The following is a 21,131-nucleotide window of genomic DNA, read 5'->3' on the forward strand; positions in this document are numbered from 1 at the left end:
TTTATTTTGAGAGAGAGTGGAGGAGGGGCAGAGAGAGAGAATCCCAAGCAGTCTCCATGCTGATAGTGCAAAGCCCAATGCGGGGCTTGAACTCTTGAACTGTGAGGTCATGACCTGAGCCAAAGTTTGACACTTAACCAATAGAGCCACCCAGGTGCCCCTGGATTTTCCTTTTTGGTTTTTTTTTTTTTTTAATGTTTATTTATTATGTTGAGAGAGAGAGACAGAGTGTGAGCATGGGAAGGGCAGAGAGAGAGGGAGACACAGAATCCAAGGCAGGCTCCAGGCTCTGAGCTGTCAGCACAGAACTGGACACAGGGCTCGAACTCAGGAACCATGAGATCATGACCTGAGCTGAAGTCTTGCCCTGACCTGTGCTTAACCGACTGAGCCACCCAGGCACCCCAGATTTTCTTTTCTAAACACTCACAGTATAAGGAAACTATGTGATTGCAGTGTATGAGCCCAGATATGATTCATATACTTAGTAGCTTAATTTATAGCCATTGCTTTCTTATAATTATCCTGAGCTATTAGAATGAATAACTTTAGCCAATGACTATTCCTTATGACCAAAAGTTACACATATTGCATTATTTGCTAAGTGGGTTTTTATGATTCATTTTAAATTTCCAAATACGTTGATTAGAGAGAAAATAGCTGTTTTTCTGTATAGTAAAGTAGCAGCATTCAAGGAAAAAAATTTCGAGCTTTTTTTTTTGTCCTTAAAATTTGTTCTTATCAAAGTAATTTGAAATTATTTATTTATAGGATATGAACCATGTATATTTGTTTTGTCCTTACTGTTATTTTTCTAATACTTCGCTGGTATTTTTTTTATATAGTTGCCCTTGGACCAGAAAGAAGAAAATCTGACTCAGGAGTTATGTTGCCAACACTCAGGGTCTCTCTTATACAAGACATGAGGTATATGTGCTAGTATTTGATGATAACTGTTAAATATTTATGGCTTTCACTTAAATTGCTCAAATAATTATGGCTGTGTGTATTTTTCTTTTGCTTATGTATTCTAAAGAAAACTTTTTTTATAATCTTGCTTATTTTACTATTATTTTTTCTTGACATTAAATTCAAAGAGAAAATACAACTGAGAAGAGTTTTAAAGTAGCTAAATTATTTTACAGTTTATTCAGTTTTTTAAAACCTCCTTAAATACCTGCTGCCCACAGTCACCAACCAAAAAAATCTGCACATAATGACAAGTTACTTGGCAGAAAAACTGCTGTCAGGTAGGTTTAATTTGAAGCAAATGCAAATCTGAGAATTATCCGTTGCAATTACTGCTCTTAGAAATTGTTATAAAACATAGAGATATCTAAAATAAACTTATTGAATGAAGAAGGCAGAGACTTTCTCCTTTTAAGCATTTTAGGTACAACACTTACACGGGTCTAAAGTGAATGTTAAAACATTAGAACACTTTCCTTCTATGGTTTATTGCTTTATTAATATTAATTATTGATCTGTATTTTATTTGGCAGATACTTGCAGCTGAAAAACATAGCTGTCTAAGAGTGGCAGCTTAGTGTAGTGGTAACACAGCCTGGCTTTACTGCTTGAGCTGTACAGCGAGGCAATTTTTGTAACTTCTCTGTGCCTCAGTTTTCCCATCTCTTAAATAGAGATAAAAACAGTTTTCTGTCTTACAGAGTCGTTAGAATTAAGTGAGTTAGTCCATCACTATAAAAAGTTCCAAATGCTTGGCTTATAGTAAGGTTCAGTAAGTGTTGGTTTTGTTTTCTGAGTCAATTTATATATTTATATTTTCAATGTCATTACTCCTTGCTAGACAAAGTATAGTTGCACTCATGTGGCTTATGATTCCTTTTGATGACCAGCGTAAGAGGAATAGTTGTAACTCTGAGGGAAAAATGATCTCCAGATCTCTTAATGGAAACATAAAACCAATGTGTTCTATAGTGATTTTACAATAGCTATTACATTAAGGTTATGGTTGTTGAAGAACCAAACTTCCGAAACCTAATTAGGAGATGGTCACATCACTTAAGGCTATCCTGTTCTTCCAGTTTCCTGCTTATTTTATCTCCTTTATGTTGTTTTTTTTTCAGGGAGAGGGGTGTCCCACTTAGATATACCCCCCTTACTTTGTAAGAGACAGTATAGCATGCTGGTTAGGACCTCAGACTCTGGACCAGCCCACAGAGGTTGCTATTTCAGCTCAGCCATGCACTAACTCTCTAGCCTCAGGCAATCTTATACTCCCAATTTTCTTACTTGTAAAATGGAATAGTAACAGGGCTTCTCTCAAATTGTTAGTATAAAGATTCAATGAGGTAATAAATGTAAGGTACCCAAAATAGTCCTGAAAACAAATGTGTATATACTTAAGCATGTGCATACACATGTTTATTTATGTTTCTGACTTTATTTATATGTGTATATATATATTGTATACACAGAATTCATAATCATATCTATGATTCTAATTCAATACCATAGGGATCATTCTAGCCTTCTCTCTTATTTGTAATTGCTTTCTCCAACCATGAGAACTTGACTTTGTTATCTATAGTATATTTACTTATTTGTGCAACCTTAGTATGTCCATAAGATAGTTTCAGAATTACTAACCCGTACCTCTGTGAGAAGCAGAAGCCAATTTACTAGAGAACCACCGTGTTTGTATACCACTCTAGTTTTCTTTGTCTTTAGCCTTTCTGCATGCAGTCAAAATACTGGTTTCCAAAATGTATAATTTCTTTAGAGAGAGAGAGAGAAAGGGCACAAATGAGCAAGGGAAAGAGAAAGAAGGAAAGAGAGAGAGAGAGTACTGGGTCTCACCCGGAGCGAGGCTTGAGCTCACCCAGTGGGGAACTGAACTCACAAGCCATGAGATCCCCACCTGAGCTGAAGTCAGATGCTTAACAACTGAGCCACCCAGGCGCCCCCTGGTTTCCAAAATTTAGATTCATTCTTTTTTTTCTCCACTCCCTTCAGTGTGATTATATTATTCATTTGTAATACAGTTAGGTTCATTTGTTAATTTGTTAATTAGGCTTATTTTTGGTTCTCCTTACCTTCTGGTTGTTTTTGCTTTTAATATATATATACAGTAAAATTCATTATTTCTTGGTGTGTAGTTCTGTGCATTTTCACAGATGCATAGTCATGATAAGGAACAGTTCCATAAACCCAAAATTCCCCTGTGCTACTTCTTTTGAGTCATTTCCTACCCCTGTTATTCACTGATATATTTCCAAGCTCTTTCCACTGAGAGGGCCTAAAAATAGTAATACCCCAAAATAGCAATGAGCGTGCCTAGCACCCAAATATTGGTTTCTAAATACCATTCTCCAATGAAAGGAATCAGGGCTCCCTGCAGAAGTGATTAATTCCAGGACTGGGGAAGGGAAAATACAGAATGAGCTAGTGAATCTTTAGTGCAAAAAAGTAATGAAGTGCACAGAAAAGAAGGGCATCATGTAATAAAGACACAGGAGCCAGCCTGAAAGAGCTCCCAGTGGCCAAAGCTAAAGCCGTTTGAGCAACATAAGTAACAGTAGTATTGGAACATAACCCAAAGAGTAAAATAAATATCCATGAGTCTATTCTGATATAAAGAACTAAGTACATAAACAGGAACAATGGGATAGCTCTTTTGTACAGAAGCCTTCCAATTGATAAATGTAAAAGAATGAAGTTGGTTGAAAGTTTAAGGTGAAACTGGGATATTTGCATAATCTCAAAGTATCTCCCCCAAGAATTTATTAATTACAAAGGAAAAGATAATAATCTTATAGTAGAGAAACTCAGCAGGTACCTTAAGCAAGTGATCAAGATTAATATCACTAATAATAAGATATAACATCATATACCCCCTAATGTGATACACTGAAAAGAATACTTGTTTCTGCCATCTTCTTGTCATAAATTCGTAACTTCAGTCTAACCATGAGAATACATCAGAAAAATCCAAACTGAGAGGCATTCTACAAAGTAATTGACCAATATGTTTCAAAATGTCAATGTCGTGAGTGATGAGGAAAGACTAAGGAACTATCTTGGATTGGAGGACACTAAAATGAAAACCAAATGCAATATGGGATCCGGATTAGATTCTGGAACAGAAGAAGGACATAAGGAGAAAATCTGGTGAGATCAGTCTATACCAACCAACATTAATGTCTTTGCTTTGTTATATGAGATGTTAATAGGGGAAGCTGGAAATACAGGAACTGTATAAACCACTTCTACAGCATTTTGTGAGACTATTTAAAAATAAATTAGGTGTTTAAACCAGGTCTGGTACAAGGGAAATGTATAGAGACTGTTATTATAGATAGGTAGATAGGCAGGCATAGATTACTTATCATTACCTGGGGTACAATTCTTGTATAGCTGCAGCTCACCTATTCCATTGGATGCTTGGTCAGTGAACTGTGACCCCCTCTAGTCTAAGCCCCTGTAATTTCTCACCTGGATTATATTACCACCCCCATTTTCATTGCTTGCCCTAGGTAATATGATCCTCCCCCTAGGTCATATGATCGTAGAATAAAATCCAAATCCCTTGTCCTGGCTGGCAGAGGCGGAGTGACCGTGGTTTCTGCCGCTCTCCCTCATACCACTTTTTTGGTTCCTCCAGCATGCCGCACTTGCTTCCTGCCCTGGCGCCTTTTTCTCCCTCTTTCCTTCTCACCTGACAGCTTTCCCCTGATACCTGCCCCAGAAGAATTTCCACAGGCCAAGCTCCTTCTTGTCATTTGTATCTTAGTTCGGATGTTGCTTTGTCTGAGAAGCCTGCCCAGACTGCCTGTCAGACCACCTGTTAGCCATCCAGTCACTCTCTTTCACACCCCTTGTTTTAATCCTCTCCGGAGCAGTTATTTGAGTTTGTTTGTTCTTCTAACACTGTAAACTTCATGAGAGAGGGCAATCTGTCTGAAATGTAAAACTGTTGAATTGCTACTAAGTGTTAATGGAACTCAACACGTAATTGGTGCTCAATTAATATTTGGTTTTTTTAATGTTTTATATTTGAGAGAGAGAGAAAGACAGAGTATGGGGGTGGGGGGCGCAGAGAGAAAGGAAGACACAGAATCTGAAGAAGGCCTCAGGCTCTGAGCTGTCAGCACGGAGCCTGATGCAGGGCTCAAACACTTGAACCACGAGATCATGACCTGAACTGAAGTCGGACGCTTCACCGACTGAGCCACCCAGGCGCCCCTCAATTAATGTATGTTAAATGAAGGATTTGCCTATTTTAAGTTCTGTAAGTATACATGAGAGAGAGAGTGTGTGTGTGTGTGTGTGCTTATCTAATATTTTTGCATATATCTTTATATCTTTACCTGATTCTACTGACCAAACCACTATTGAATTATTTTGGTTCAAGTTTTGAAGCTTAGAAAGGTGGTGATTGCTGCAATACTTTTTACTAATCAGTTTAAATATGAGAGTATATAAGAAACCTAAGTCCTATTGCTTAGCTTCTTTTTACAGATGTGAAAGCTCAGGCCCAGGCAGGTCAGGTCATATACCATATTGCCAATTAACAGTAGAAATAGAACTAGAACTAAGGTATCCTGACCAAAGATCAGGTCTCTGTCTAACTAGATGTAAGTTCTCAGCCTTTGCCACATTGCCAGGAAAATAACAACTGTGACGAGACACAAACAAGCTGGCAGTAGTGTAAGGGTATATGTCAGTTTAAATATAATTTAGTATAACCTTGACTAAATCCGTATTTGCTCAGGATACTCAACTGAAAATGATGTCCTGTGACTTAACATATAATGGTTACTTTGGCTTTCAATTTTTAGTCTTTGTCTTACAAAAAGTCTAAAAAAGACACCTGAGTATCCTAAACTGATGTTTTGACCAAATGATAGCTGGTTTTAATAAAACTTGATTGGTTGGCAGGGTGCCTCGCTGGCTTAGTTGATTGAGCATTTGATTCTTGATCTCGAGGTCCTGAGTTCAAGCCCATGATGGTTTAGAGTTTACTTTAAAAAGAAAAAAAAAATTGGGGCATCTGGGTGGCTCAGTCAGTTGCGTGTCTGACTTTGACTCAGGTCATGACTCGTATTCTGTGAGTTCAAGCCCCGCATCAGGCTCCAGGCTATTGGCTCAGAGCCTAGAGCCTGCTTTGGATTCTGTGTCCCGCCACCCCCACCCTTCCCCCACTCATTCTCTGTCTCACACTTTCTCTCAAAAATAAATAAATGTTAAAAAAAGAAAAAAAGGGGGGCGCCTGGGTGGCTTAGTCGGTTCAGCGTCCGACTTTCGCTTAGGTCATGATCTCGCGGTTCGNTCTGTCAGAAATAAATTAAAAACATTTTTTAAAAAAAGAAAAAGAAAAACTTTGGGGTCCTGGGTGGCTCAGTGTGTTGAGCATCCAACTTTGGCTCAGGTCATGATCTCACAGTTCATGAGTTTGAGTCCTGCATCTGGTTCTGTGCTGACAGCTCAGAGCCTGGAACTCTGTCTTAATCAATGACTCTCTCTTTCTCTCTCTCCCTCTCTCTCTCTCTCTCTCTCTCTCTCCCCCTCCCTCCCTCACTCCCTCCCTCTCTCTCAAAGCTAAATAAACATTAAAAAAATTTTTTTTAAAGAAAAAAATCTGGTTGATTACTTTCAAAACGTCTTTAGTGGGGCGCCTGGGTAGCTCAGTCAGTTGATCATCTGACTCTTGATTTTGGCTCAGATCATGATGATCCCAGGGTCATGGGATCGAGCCCCACGTCGGGCTCCATGCTGAGTGTGGAGCCTGCTTGGGATTCTCTCTCTGTCCTTCTCCCCTGCTCGCATTCTCTCTGTATAAAGTTTAAAAGAGAAGGTGGAGGGGAGACTTTAGGAAGGTAGACAGGCATTACCAAGAAAAGACTTCTCAGGGTTTTTCTCTAACATTTTATCATAAAAAATTTTAACCATACAACAAAGTCAAAAGATCTTACAGTGAACACATTCTTATACCCCCTACCTATATTCTGCCATCTTTCTTTGGCTTTTGAAAAAGGTTGTGGTAATTAGGGAACCTGTGTGGTACAGTCAGTTAAGCATCTGACTCAACTCTTGATCTCAGTTCAGGTCATGATCTCATGGTTCTGGAATTCAAGTCCCACATCAGGCTCTGCACTATCAGTGCAGTGGGATTCTGTCTCTCCTCTCTACCTACCTACCTTTACCGTGTTTGTGTGCACTCTTTCATGTGCTCTCGCTCTCTCTCAAAATAAATAAATAACTGAAAAAACTAAGTCTTTATTAAAAATAGATAAGCGAGGATGTGGAGAAACGGGCACGCTCCTACACTGTTGGTGGGAATGTAAACTGGTACAGCCCCTCTGGAAAACAGTGTGGAGGTTCCTCAGGAAACTAACAATAGAACTCCCGTNCCAGTTGTAGGTTCGAGCCCCGCTTTGAGCTCTGTGCTGACAGCGCAGAGCCTGGAGCCTGTTTCAGATTTTGTGTCTCCCTCTCTCTCTGCCCCTCCCCCATTCGTGCTGGCTGTCTCTCTCTCTCTCTCAAAAATAAATAAACATTTAAAAAATAATAAATAAAAATAGATAAATGTTGAGGTAATAATAAAGAAGAATGAAGTCTTGCCGTTTGCAACAAGGATGGAGCTAGAGGGTGTAATGCTAAGTGAAATGAGTCAGTCATAAAAAGAGAAATACCATATGATTTCACTCGTGTAGAATTTAAGAAACAAAACAGAGGAAAACCAAAAAAATACAGACTCAACTGTAGAGAAGAAACTGATGGTTACCAGAGGGGAGGTGGGTGGGCAGATGGGTGAAGGAGGTGAAGGGGATTAAGAGTACACTTATGGTGAGGACTGAGTCATATATAAAATTGTTGAATCACTGTATTGTACACTGAAATTAATATAACACTGTATGTTAACTATACTGGAATTAAATTTTTTTAATCATAAGAAAGAATTCATATATAAAAGAATATATATATACATATGTACACACACACACCATTACATACATTCACATTGTTATGCAGCCATCAACACTATCCATCTCCATAACTCTGTTGTCATCCCTAACTGAAACCCTGTACCCATTGGACAATAAATAATTACCCATTCTCAGTTGTCCCCAAGCCGCAGGTAACCACGATTTATTCTTTTTTCTTTTTTTTAATGTTTGTTTATTATTGAGAGAGAGAGAGAGAGAGAGAGAGAATCCTAAGGAGGCTCCTGGCTCTGAGCTATCAGCACAGAGCCCGATGTGGGGCTGAAACTCACTTTGAGATTATTACCTGAGCCGAAGTGAGACGCTCAACCATCTGAGCCACCTAGGCACCCCACCTCTATTTCATTTTCTGTCTCTGTGAATTTGACTATTCTAGGTACCTCATATAAGTCGAATCACGCTTTTTGCATCTGGTTTGTTTTACTTAGTATATTTTTTGAAATGTTCATTATCAGGGCACCTGGATGGCTCAGTCAGTTAAGCGTCTGACTCTTGATTTTGGCTCAGGTCATGATCTCATGGTTCGTGGGTTCAGTCCCCACATTGGGCTCTGTGCTGACAGTATGAATCCTGTTTGGGATTCTCTCTCTCCTCTCTCTGTGCCCCTCCCCCTTTCATGCAGGCGTACCCACACGCTCTCTCTCTCTCAAAAATAAATATTTTTTAAATGTTTTACTTATTTATTTTTGGGGGGAGTGAGAGGTAGAGAGACAGAGGATCTGAAGCAGGCTTTATGCTGATACAGAGCCCAATGCAGGACTCAAACTCACAAACATCATGACCTGAGCTGAAGTCAAACACTCAATTGACTGAGCCACCCAGGCACCCCTAAACATTCTTTTTAATGTTCATTATCAAAATGTTTATAATGTTTATCCATGTTATAACATGTATCAGAACTTCCTTCATTTTTAAAGATTAATATTCCATCATATATATACACCACATTTTAACAGTAAACATTTGGGTTGTTTCCACCTTTTGGCTATTGTGAATACTATGAACATTGAGTATGCAATTATCTGTTCAAGTCCTGCTTTTAGTTCTTTTGGGTATACACCCAGGAGTAGAATTGTTTGATCACATGGTAATTCTAGGTTTAATTTTTTGAAGAACCACCATTCATTCTTTTTTCCACAGTGGCTGCACCATTTTACATTCTTACCAGCAGTACACAAGGGTGCCAGGCTCTCTGCCTGTGAAGCCAGAGCATTATTTCCCCAACCAGATGACTTTCACCAGTACAGGTATTCTCTGCCTGGAAGCTAGATAAAAATCAGAAGACTGCTTGCTCTCTTCAAAAGAAGAACTGTGGAAGCCTAACCATCTAGCTCTGCGCTACTGATCTCATGCTCATGGGACTGATAGCATCTCAGGAAGCCCCTGAGAAAACACTGCCCATGGCTGTCTCTCCGCCTTCTCTGCTTCCAGTCTGTCCCTTCAAAATTATGTTTTATACACTGTTGTTCTTTTCCATGATATGTTTACCTTAGAATTTAACTCTTGGTGAACAGGATTATTTCCCTGTTTCTGGGTCATTGACAAGTGCTTCATTTTTGTCCCCAAACATTACCTATATAGCTGACATAGATGTTTTTCCTTCAGGAATAACACCCAAGTCATATTCTAAACTTTGATTTCTTTCAGTCCAGACAATTAAAGAAAAAACTTACTCTTCAAGATTAATGTACCTCTCTGAGTCCATGTTCTCTGTTGGCACATGTCTCTGTTGGTACCTCCTATCTTTCCAGGTTTATCTCTTGAGGCAAAGACATTCACACTTAGAGTCCTCCTAGTTGTCAAGAGTGTTTGCACCACGTTGCTTAGTAGCTGACATGAGTCTAGGATAGAGTCATCTGAAGGCTATTCCCTTTGTCATGGTATCTCAGACAACTCCACAAGACCTTCGTGAATGCCAAGTATCACCACACTGTCAGTTATAGAATGATTTTTTGTTCCATAGAGAAGAGCCAGGAATAGTAAGGAAGTATATGTCATCTACATAGAAAAGAAAAGTATTATTATGATGTTACCAGTATTACAAATATCTTTCCAGAGTAACCATGTACATGTCATCTAGCTATTCAAATAGACTTTAATTCTTAATCACAATATAATTTATCATGAGGAGCACAGTAGAACATTACATGACCAAGGAGTCTGTGAGTTCTATAATCCAAGTCTGAGTATTCTGACTATGTAAACAAATGAACCGGCTGCCTGAGTAAATCCTAGAAAAATTCTGTTTATATGTAAAGATGGGAATAAATTATCTGAGGGTAAATTAGCTAGCTCCTTTATCTTTTTTACTAATAATGTGTGTATATGAGCCTATGTGCCTCTGTCTTTATTCTACACTAAAACTAAGTAGTTATTGATTTCGTTATCCCGGGAAGGAATATTTTGAGAAATTTTTTATGTCTGTACAGAATGTGAGCTTAAATTAAAATTGGCTAATTCATAATTTCTCAAAAAAATAATACTGGGTTTAAAAATAATAAATAAAACTGGGTTTTGTTAATGATACAGTAAAGTAAACTCTGGTTTTGGACTCAGGAAATGTGGATTCAGATTTAGCAGCTACCACTCTTTGAAATCATTTGGTTTTAGGGAACAGAAGCCCATTCAAACTAGCTTCAGTAAAAAGGGATGGATTTATTGGCTATATATAAAAGTGTCTTCCAGAATGCAAGAATAGGAACTGACTGCAGAGTCTTGTCACAAGTTACTCTCACTGTCTCACTGGAAGCAGATCGTCTCTGTTTCTCCCTTCACATCTGCTCGTGTTCCCCTCCCCGACCCTCCGTTGCCTTGCCTTTTTTATGTTTTATTGCGTACAGGCCCAAGCCCAGGCTTTAACATCCTTTCTTATTTTTAGCATTCAACAAAAAGTAACCTGGTTTTCCAGAATACGAATTCTAGTTTCTGAGAGAAAATCCAGTGGACTCTGTTTAGATCAGAGATATTCCTCCTACTCAGTCCACTATAGCTGAAAGATTAGTATCCTGGTGGTAAGTGGAGTTGTGTCTTCTGGGTCTGTGGAAGGGGAGCTTCTCCAAGAATGTGAGTGTGAGAAAGAAGTAATTGGTAGAAATTGGGTGACATGGCTAGAATAATACTTTTTATTTCTGTGACCTTGACTGGATCATTTAGTCTCGATTAGTCTCTATTTTCTCACCCTTAAAGTGAAATAATGATGATCTCCCTCTGACTAGTTTTTGTGACAATCAGATAAGACAAAGTACACAGAAACTTTTCTAAATTAGAAAGCTTTGTAGTAGGGTTAAGAATAAATCAAGTAAGGGGCACCTGGGTGGCTCAGTCAGTTGAGCATCTGACTTGGGCTCAGGTCATGATCTCACGGCTCGTGGGTTTGAGCCCCACATAGGGCTCTGGGCTGACAGCCCAGAGCCTGGAGCCTGCTTTGGATTCTGTGTCTCTCTCTTTCTCTGCCCATCTCCTGCTCATGCTCATCTCTGTCTCTCAAAAAGAAATAACCATTAAAAAAAAAAGAATAAATCAAGTAAATAAGTTATTTAAACTGTACCGTATATGCTTTTCTGTGAATTAACAGGATCTGTTTTGGAAGTAATACGTGTATAATATTATGCTGAATTCTTTTATAGTCATCTATAATAAATAATTCCAATTAAAAGCAGATTCAAATGGTATATAATTTGCATAGCAAATTTTTAATAGATTTGGATTACAGTTTAATAACAAAATGCATATAAATTGTTTTAAAGCATAGAGTTAGATACAGATTCACAAAGCAACAGAGTTTTTGAGCTCCTACTATGTGCTAGACCCTACAGGGTACAAAGAAACCTGCAAGGCTGCTAAGGAATCATGGGACTACTTTTCCCAGGAGCTCTTGCAAGCTGAGAAACCTGTATACCAAGAGAAAATGATAAACGTAATAAGCAGTACATGGTAAATATAAATTAGACTACAGCATTTCAGGGCCGCCTGGGTAGCTCAGTTGGTTGAGCTTCCGACTTCAGCTCAGGTCATGATCTCACAGTTTGTGAGTTTGAGCCCTGCATCAGGACTCTGTGCTGACGGCTCAGAGCCTGGAGCCTGCTTTGAATTCTGTGTCTCCTTCTCTCTCTGCCCCTCCCCTACTTGTCTCTGTCTCTCTCTGTCTCTCAAAAATAAATAAATGTAGGGGCATCTGGCAACTTCGCTCAGGTCAGATCTCACGGTTCGCGGGTTTGAGCCCCGCATCGGCCTCTGTGCTGACAGCTCAGAGCCTGGAGCCTATTTCAGATTCTGTGTCTCCCTCTCTCATGCCCCTCCCCCACTCATGCTCTGTCTCTCTCTGTCTCAAAAATAAACTATTTAAAAAAATTAAATGTAATTTAAAAAATTAGACTACAACATTTCATAAATTAAAGAGGTTATTGAAGGCTGTGATGGTCATGGAAAGTGATCTAGAAGAAGCTGGGATTTCAAACATGAATAGAATCAAATTGGGAAGCAAGAAGAAAGTACTTCTGGTAATGGAATGCAAAGTCTTAGGAGTCAGTTGTCTGGAATGAAATTTTTTTTGAGTAAGAGGATATATTGAGGCTGAGGGGTTGTAAGTCTTGAATGTGAGCCAAAACAGTTCAGACTATATACTGTGAGTTTTTGAAGTTCTGGAACAAAGGACTCATATTACAGATGCAATATTTTAGCTATTTCCCTGGTGCCACTGAATAGGGTGGGCTTGCAGAGAAGAGTCGGGTGGCCTCATCTCCCAACCCCCACGCCTCCTCCCAAGAAAAGACTAGCACAAATTCTTTAATGATGGGAATACTGATAGATTGCCTTCTCATTTTCCTAAATCATAGATTGTTTTCCAAATTATAATTATTTTCATTTTGTCATTCTTAACCTACCATGTCTTCAGATTCTTGTTTAAAGCCAACATAAAGCTTATTTCAATAGATTTTACTGTTTTAGAATAAAAAGAATACAAGGAAAAGATTAGACCACATACGTGCTTATCAGACCTAATGTGCATTCATTTTCAGTGACTACACTTTGAATCAACTTTCCTCACTCGTGTGATCTCTGACTCACACTGCATGTAACAGGGGTTCCTTGAAAATATTTTTGAACTTTAAGTGGTAAATGCCTGAGCATTTTTCTTTTACTGTTTTTAGTCAGCTGTATCATCATTTGGGAAATGTCAGAAGGGTGGAAGAACAGCCAATGCTGCTTCATAGGGCCCTACTGGTTTATCACATATCCCACCACTGCCACCACCATCAGTAAGAACCAGGGATGACAGCTTTCTCCATTCATGACCATGTATGCTAGTATTAGCCCTTGAAAGATAAGTGTGTCATACATTGTGAAAAAAATTCATAGAAACGAGGTGAGGTTAGCTAAGCCCTACAAAAATGGCAACAGAATTTTCTTTAAACTCTTCATTTTGACTTGTGTTTAAGCTACCTCTTCCGTGTGTCTGTGTAATGTGATTATAATGCTTTATATCTTATCAAGAGTCTTTGATCATATATCAGCACTGTGGCTTGAGGGCCTAAATCTTCATATGTAGGGATTAAGAGAAAGGAAGGGAAGGAGAAAGGGAGAGGGGAAGGATAAAATAAGAGAGGGTGCCTAGCTGCATTGGTCAGTGGAGCATGCAACTCTTGACTTCTGGGTTGTGAGTTTGAGCCCCATGTTGGGTGTAGAGATTACTTAAAAATGAAATCTTTTTTTAAATTTCTTTTAATGTCTTTTATTTATTTCTGAGAGAGAGAGAGAGAGCATGAGCAGGGGAGGATCAGAGAGCCAGGGAGACACAGAATCTGAAACAGGCTCCAGGCTCTAAGCTGGCCATCAGCACATAGCCCGACTCGGGGCTCGAACCCATGAACCACAAGGTCATGACCTGAGCCAAAGTCGGACACTTAACTGACTGACCCCCTTAAAAATGAAATCTTTAAAAAAAAGAGAGGGGGGTTGCCCGGGTGGCTCAGTCGGTTAAGCATCTGACTTCAGCTCAGTTCATGATCTCGCATTGCAGTTCATGGGTTTGAGCCCCATGTCAGGCTCTCTGGCTGCCGGCTTGTAGCCTGGAGCCTGTTTCAGATTCTCTGTCTCCCTCTCTCTCTGACCCTTCCCTGCTCATGCTGTCTCTCTGTCTCTCTCTCTCTCTCTCTCTCAGAAATAAATAAAACATTTTAAAAAAGATTATCTTTAGTTAAAAAATAAAGAGAGAGCGAGGGAGAGAAAGAATATGTGTATGTTTTATAGGGAGAATATTCCTTATTTTGAATTTTTAGAACCATTAGAGAAAGGGGCTCATTGCAATATTTATTACAGGTAAGAGGAGTCATTCTGGACATTAAAAAAAAAAATATCAAGGGAAGGGGTGGTGGGTCACAATCAGAAAAACTTTAGAGACTCACTGTAGTGGATTTACAATTACCCTGCTCCTTAGGCTTGCCCTTCCTTCCCACCCTTCCCCTTTAGGAGGAAAACCATTTAGGAAAATAAACTCAAATCCCTCTGAGTATAGCATTGACTTCTACACAGAATATTTATATATGCATGTGACATTCAGTTAGAATTTGACCATACAATTTTTTAAGTCTTTTACAAATTTTGAATTTATAAGTGCAGTGTAGCTTATCCTTAAGGGCTATAGAAAGTAATATTTCGTATTTTCCATACGTTGTCCAGAAACTGCTTGGACCTTGAAACTACTTCAGTGAATTAAAGTTGTGACAGTTATTTAGGTAAACTGTAGACCAATTATTTTGAATAAAAACTTAAATATTCAGGTTTTTTTTTATTACTTTTATTTTCCTGAAGGTGAGGAATAACCAACTGCCAGCTTCTAAGTATCCATGAGGCTGAAACAAGAACATAGTAAAATCTGAAGAATAAACGAGTGTTAAATGCTTTATCTGAGGGCAATGCCTGTGCATGCTTGTGCTATAATGTCAATTCAGACGGAACCTTTGAAGGGTTTGGTCAATATAAAGTGCGTATTGCCGTTGCTTCTGCTAAGTACGAAGGAAGTGTTCTGTGAAAAGTGCTGTAATTCTTTAGTTCTTTTCCGGCTCAAGGTTATCCTTAGGATCTACATCTCTGCTGTTGCTACTGTTCTTTAGGCATATTCAAAACATGAGTGAGATCAAGACCGATGTCGGGCGAGCTCGGGCATGGATAAGACTGTCTCTGGAGAAGAAGCTCTTGTCCCAGCATCTCAAGCAGTTGCTCTCCAACCAGCCACTCACCAAGTAAGTGATGGCTTCTTAGACATTTCTGCTTCTGTGACCTGAGTGTCTGCACAGCAGATTGCATAAGCTGCAAACTGGCTTCTTCGGCATGAATTGCTGATTTCTGTGCGCCTGCATTCTTCCTTCCTAAGAGGCGTGTGCTTTGGAAACTCCATGGTCCGACAGTGTTTGATTTTACCAGAGAGGGCACACCAAACATCACAGCCAAAGGCCATACTGCTCTGTTCTCAATCAGAAAACTAATTAGTCCACACAGGCTGACAGTGACTTCCAAAAGATAGGTTGAAGTTATGTAAACTGTTTATATCATACTGTAAAGATCATAGCAAAACCTGAAGTAGTGAAAAATAATAATAAAAGTCCACATTAACGGGTTTCTTCTGAGAGTCTTGCCAATGCTAACATTCAGTAGGTTAAAGCCAGGAAAACCAATCAAGTACATGTTAGTTAACTGTTAACCATTTTGATAGATTTCCCTTTACTGCATCAAGAAACCCTCTTAAATGAAATACATCATCCATATAAGATATATGTGAGAGCTAATTTGAAGGCTGAGGATGTAGTTTTCTAGAGCAAAGGTATGCAAAAAATCCAACAAAGATCTCAAACTTGACAGTGTGTTGGAACCTTATGGTACAATTCGTTTTGTAGTTTTGCATTTGTGCATATCACCTTTGGACTGCTTACCTTCTGGGGTATTTTAAGATGAATTTTAATGTCCAAAGAATAGGTTTAATAAAGAATGCAAAGTAAAGTATAGCCTGTGAACTGGATCTTGTACTCTGAAACTGGTTACTCCCCTTACCCATCCCCTCCCATTATAAATCATTCATGGCCACTGTGGCCGAAGTACAAAAACAAAATTATAATAATCATTTCAAATCCTACTACATAAAGGTTGGGCACTTAGGGGTGCCTGGCTGGCTTAATAGGTACAGCATGTGATTCTAGATCTCAGGGTCATGAGTTCAAGCCCCACGTGTGGCATGTGGCATAAAGTTTACTTTAAATTTTAAATACATACATACACACATAAATATATGTACTTTAAATTTACATAAATATATGTACACATGTATGCATGTAGCAGTCTGGCTGCTCAGTTGGTAGAGCATGTGACTCTTGATCTTGGGGTAAGGAATTCAAGTCCCATGTTGGGCATACAGCTTACTTTTTTAAAAAGGGCATGGGGCACCTGGGTAGCTTAGTTGTTAAAACATCTGACTCTTGATCTCGGCTCAGGTCATGATCTCACTGCTCCTGAGATTGAGCCTCATTGTGCTGTCAGCACAGACCCTGCTTAGGATTCTCTCTCTGCACCCCCCCCATCAAAATAAATAAAAAAAGGTTTAAATAAAAAAATAAAATTTAAAAAAATATTTAAAAAGAATAAATTTCTGCTGCATAAAGATAAATACCAAGTGTTTCACATGTTTTCTCCTGTTCTCTTAGTTAAAATTATACTATATGTACAATTCCGTATCATCCTATTTTTAGCATAGCATTTTATAAACATTTCACTATATTCTAAGAGTTTGGGGCATCTGGGTGGCTCAGTCGGTTGAGCGTCCAACTTCAGTTCAGGTCATGATCTCGCGGTTCCAGGGTTTGAGCTCCATGTCGGGCTCTGTGCTGACAGCTAGCTCAGAGCCTGGAGCCTGTTTCCGATTCTGTGTCTCCCTCTCTCTCTGACCCTCCCCTGCTCATGCTGTCTCTCTCTCTCAAAAATAAATAAAACACTTTTTCAAAATTAAAAAAAAAAAAGAGTTTAAGCTCTGAAGACTGAATGCCTTTGTTTAAATACTGCCTTTACTGTTTAATTTGAATGACTTTGGACAAGACACTTAACTTTTTTGTGTCTCTGTTTTCCCCATCTATAAAGTGAGAGTGCTGGTAGACTTACCTCTTAGGGTAGTCGTGAGGATTAAATGTATTAATAACTGTAAAACACTTGGAAAAGTGCTTAAGTTAAATGTAAGTGCTTAATAAAAATTATTATTGTTAGTAGAAGTAGTTTTGTTGTTAAAATTCTTTCTAAACTTTATTTTTAATCTCACATAGCATTCCAATATATGCATATACCATAATATATCTTTCCTTTTACAAATAACATTTTTTAGGTTTATTTATTTCTTTAGAGAGAAAGAGCATGTGCACATGCATGCACAAGCTAGTGGGGGAGGGACAGAAACAGAGGAGGAGAGAGAATCCGAACCAAGGGTCCTTGCTATCAGTGTGCATCTTGGACACAGGGCTCGATCTCAAGAACCATGAGATCCTAACCTGAGCCAAAGTCAAGAGCCAGACACGTAACTAACTGAGCCACCCACGTGCCCCTACAAAACAGCATTTTAGTGGATGTTCAGGAGTAAATCTTTGCCCATATATCACATTGTATTCTTAGGACAGAGTTCTAAAAGTAAAATTAACGTGTCAGAGGTTATGACTGGTTTAAAATAATTATTACCAACAAACTGCTTTCCTGAAATTTTCAGTCCCATCAGCTGTAAGAATTGCACACATGCCGACACACACACACACACTCTCTCTCTCTCTCTGTCTCTCTCTCCAACTGGTCAGCACTTTTTAAATCTTTATTAGTTTATTAGACACAAATGGATTCATAGAGGTTTTTTTCTTTAATTACTACTTAAGTTACAAATGTTTAATGTCCATTTTTGTGAATTGTGTCTCCAGGTAAAAGTTTCTATCCATAATGACTAAGTGAAGGTGCTTATTTTTAATGCAGGACGTAATGAAAAGCATGAAAAGTATACTATTATTTTGTGCTTGTCTTACCCATTCCTAGGAAGCTCTATAAGCGTTATGCTTTTCTACGGTGTGAAGAAGAAAGAGAACAGTTTCTTTACCACCTTCTTTCCCTCAATGCTGTTGACTACTTCTGCTTCACCAGTGTGTTCACCACTATCAGTAAGTCTGGAGAACTACCTGTTTTTAGGTGAAGAGCTGCTCAGGTGACGAATGGAATAACCATTTATACTTTGAAAAGTGAGCTGTACAATAGTTCAGTGAGATGAACACTGTGGGTGAGGCAGGCCCCAGACCTCTCTGTTGGAATGAAGGTTGTGCCCAGCTGCTAGGGGTGCCATGGGAAAATGGCCCAGGTGGGGAGTCCTCACTGTGGGGAGTCCGCCCAGAACAAACTACCTACCCCCCAAGATGATCCTCCTAGCTGGTCAACCAGCATCCTAGGACAATCATAGGGCTGCCCCGGAACTTACCATGATATCAGCTGAGGACCTCACTGTGACTGTATCAAAGCTCAGCTTCTCTCTTAGCCCATCCTGCTTTCTTCCTCGTGTGGTGATCCCAGGAGCAACATCCTGCTTGCTGATTTCTGCCTCTGTCTGCTTCCCAGGAAGCCCAGTCTGCAGTATGAAATGGGATGGATGTTAAAAAGGAATGGGATGTCTGACTGGCACAGTCAGTGGAGCATGCAACTCTTGACCTCAGGGTCATGAGTTCAAGCCTTGCGTTGGGTCTAGAGCTTACTTAGAAAAAAAAAAAAAAGGAATGTTTTATTAAACAGTCTGGTATCTTACACAAAACACATAAAATTTAAATACCCAGCATACTGTAATAAATGTATAGAACTGTGAGCATCATTAAACTTTGATGATTCAGAAAGACTTCAGAAACTTACTAGACAATGTAGGTATAGTGAGGGAGGAAATACTGCCTGGAGATGTGTTTCTGATAGAAAGTTATATCATAGCATTTATTCTATTCACCATTACTAATTTTTTTTTTTTTTTTAAATATCTTAGAGCATAAGTGGGGGAGAAAGGCAGAAGGAGAGAATCTCCACGCTAAGCCTGGAGCCCATTGTGGGGCACAGTCCTACAACCCTAAGATCATGACCTGAGCTGAAATCAAGAGTTGGACGCTCAACCAATTGAGCCACCCACATGCCCCACCACCATTTCTAATTCTTACGTGCAGTGGCTCCCCTTCCCCAGTTGGAGAATTTTTACTTCGTATCAGTTAGGAATTGTGTTTAGCTGCTAGAATCAGAAACTTGGAAAACAGTACTCTAAACAAATTGGTAGTTTTATATTTCTTACATAATGAGAAGTTTCAAGATAGTCCACAGTATGTTCATGGACCCAGGGTCTTTGTCCCTCTCTTTCTAGATAGTTCTCAGTGTGTGCTAACCACCTCATGATGACAAGATGGATGTTCTCAATCCGCCTTCTTTTTTTTTTTTTTTAATGTTTTATTTATTTCTAGGAGAGAGAGAGAGAGAGAGACAGCATGAGCAGGGGAGGGTCAGAGAGAGAGGGAGTCACAGACTCTGAAAAAGGCTGCAGGATCTGAGCTGGCAGTCAGCACAGAGCCCGACGCGGGGCTCGAACCCACGAACCACGAGATCATGACCTAAGCAAAAGTCGGACCTTAACCAACTAAGCCACCCAGGCGCCCCTCAATCTGCCTTCTAACAGGAAGAAGAAAGAGTACCAAGGAGGAAATGGTAGAACCTGTGCTAGAAAAACAGAATTTTCCCCCCAAATCCCGATAAATATAAAATTTCACTGGCCAGAAATTAATAGGTTTTGGCTTTCTAGTCTCTGATAGAGACAGACAAGGAAAAATGGAGTTGAAATGGGTATTGGGCCAACCAGTAATAGCTGTCGGCTGTCTGTTAGTGTCTAAACCATCAGTAAGTTACTGCTGGTATAAGAAGCTAACAAGTTATATACAGTCTTAAAAGAGAAGAAATCGCAGTTAGTTAGGACTCCTAAGAGCCTACTTATGTCTATAGATTTCATGTAAGTAACTCTTTGAGGAACTGAGATCCTCATGAAAGAAATATTTTAAGTTTGGGACCTCCCTGGGTGGCTCAGTCAGTTAAGCATCCTACTCCTGGCTTTGGTTCAGGTCATGATCTCACAGTTCATGGGATCTAGCCCCGCATCAGGCTCTGCACTGACAGCATTGAGCCTGCTTGGGGATCTCGATCTCTCTCTCTCTCTCTCTCTCTCTCTCTGCCTGCCCCTGCCCTGCTCGTGCACACGTGCACGTGCTCACGTGCACGTGCTCACTTGCATGCCTACTTCCTCTCAAAATAAACATTTAAAAAGAAATATTTTAAGTTTAATAATATTGCTCCTTTGATACCTTACGTAGTCAGTGTTGTGCGTCTGTGGTCTCTTTGCAGCCACAGAACTGTTGGTCCTAAGTCTTCTTTTTTTTTTGATAGCTTTTCTAATCCTCTCAGTGAAAGGAATGAAAGAAGCCTCTGGCACCTAAAATAAAGTCTTACACTAACCTCTTCTGCTTTCAGTTTCAAAACTCATTTGTTTCTGGTGATTACTAAACCATGAAAGTATGGCCTTTCCTCTGACATTTTCCTCTCCTTCAGCTAAAATGAAAAGACAGAAAGGGAGGTTATTCGTCCAACATAAAGAAAGCCATCTATGTAAAATTAGGGAAATGAACCATTTACCCCATTTATTTTCTTCATCTAAGAGTGCACTGAACCGTGAGCTCATTCTTTGAGGCTGTATCTGGGCACCTGGTACAATAAATTTGTGTCATCATATGTGTAGATCATTCAGGAGGGGTTCTTTTTTTTTTTTTTTTTTACAAATAGTTTATTGGTTTATTGTCAAATTAGTTTCCACATAACAGTGCTCATCCCCACAAGTGTCCTCCTCCATGCCCATCCCTCCCTTCCCCCCACATCCATCAGTCCTCAGTTTTTGTCAGCATTCAAGAGTCTCTCATGGTTTGTCTCTCCAGGAGGGGTTCTAATACCCTCTTATGACTAAATGAGTAGAAATCCCAAGGATATCAACAAAAATTGATTGTACCTTGCTTTAAAACAAACCAAAACAAACAAGTATGGCTCTGAGGGATGAAAATGTGCTAGTGTGTTTGAGCCATCCCCATTTTTTAA

The 21,131-nt window shown here is 39.3% G+C and overlaps 1 protein-coding gene across 1 annotated transcript in view; it reads left to right on the forward strand.

Moving 5' to 3' along the window:
* The window catches only part of DENND5B (DENN domain containing 5B), a 119,999-nt gene that overhangs the window by 77,592 nt on the left and 21,276 nt on the right, over positions 1 to 21,131 (forward strand). Inside the window, exons 11-13 of the mRNA XM_077774599.1 lie at positions 846 to 927; positions 15,083 to 15,211; positions 18,021 to 18,142. Coding sequence (XP_077630725.1) covers positions 846 to 927; positions 15,083 to 15,211; positions 18,021 to 18,142 — 333 coding nt within the window. The remainder of the gene's footprint in view (positions 1 to 845; positions 928 to 15,082; positions 15,212 to 18,020; positions 18,143 to 21,131) is intronic.

This window comes from Crocuta crocuta, unplaced genomic scaffold (genome assembly GCF_008692635.1).
Source record: "Crocuta crocuta isolate KB4526 unplaced genomic scaffold, BGI_CrCroc_1.0 scaffold176, whole genome shotgun sequence".
NCBI lineage: Eukaryota > Metazoa > Chordata > Mammalia > Carnivora > Hyaenidae > Crocuta > Crocuta crocuta.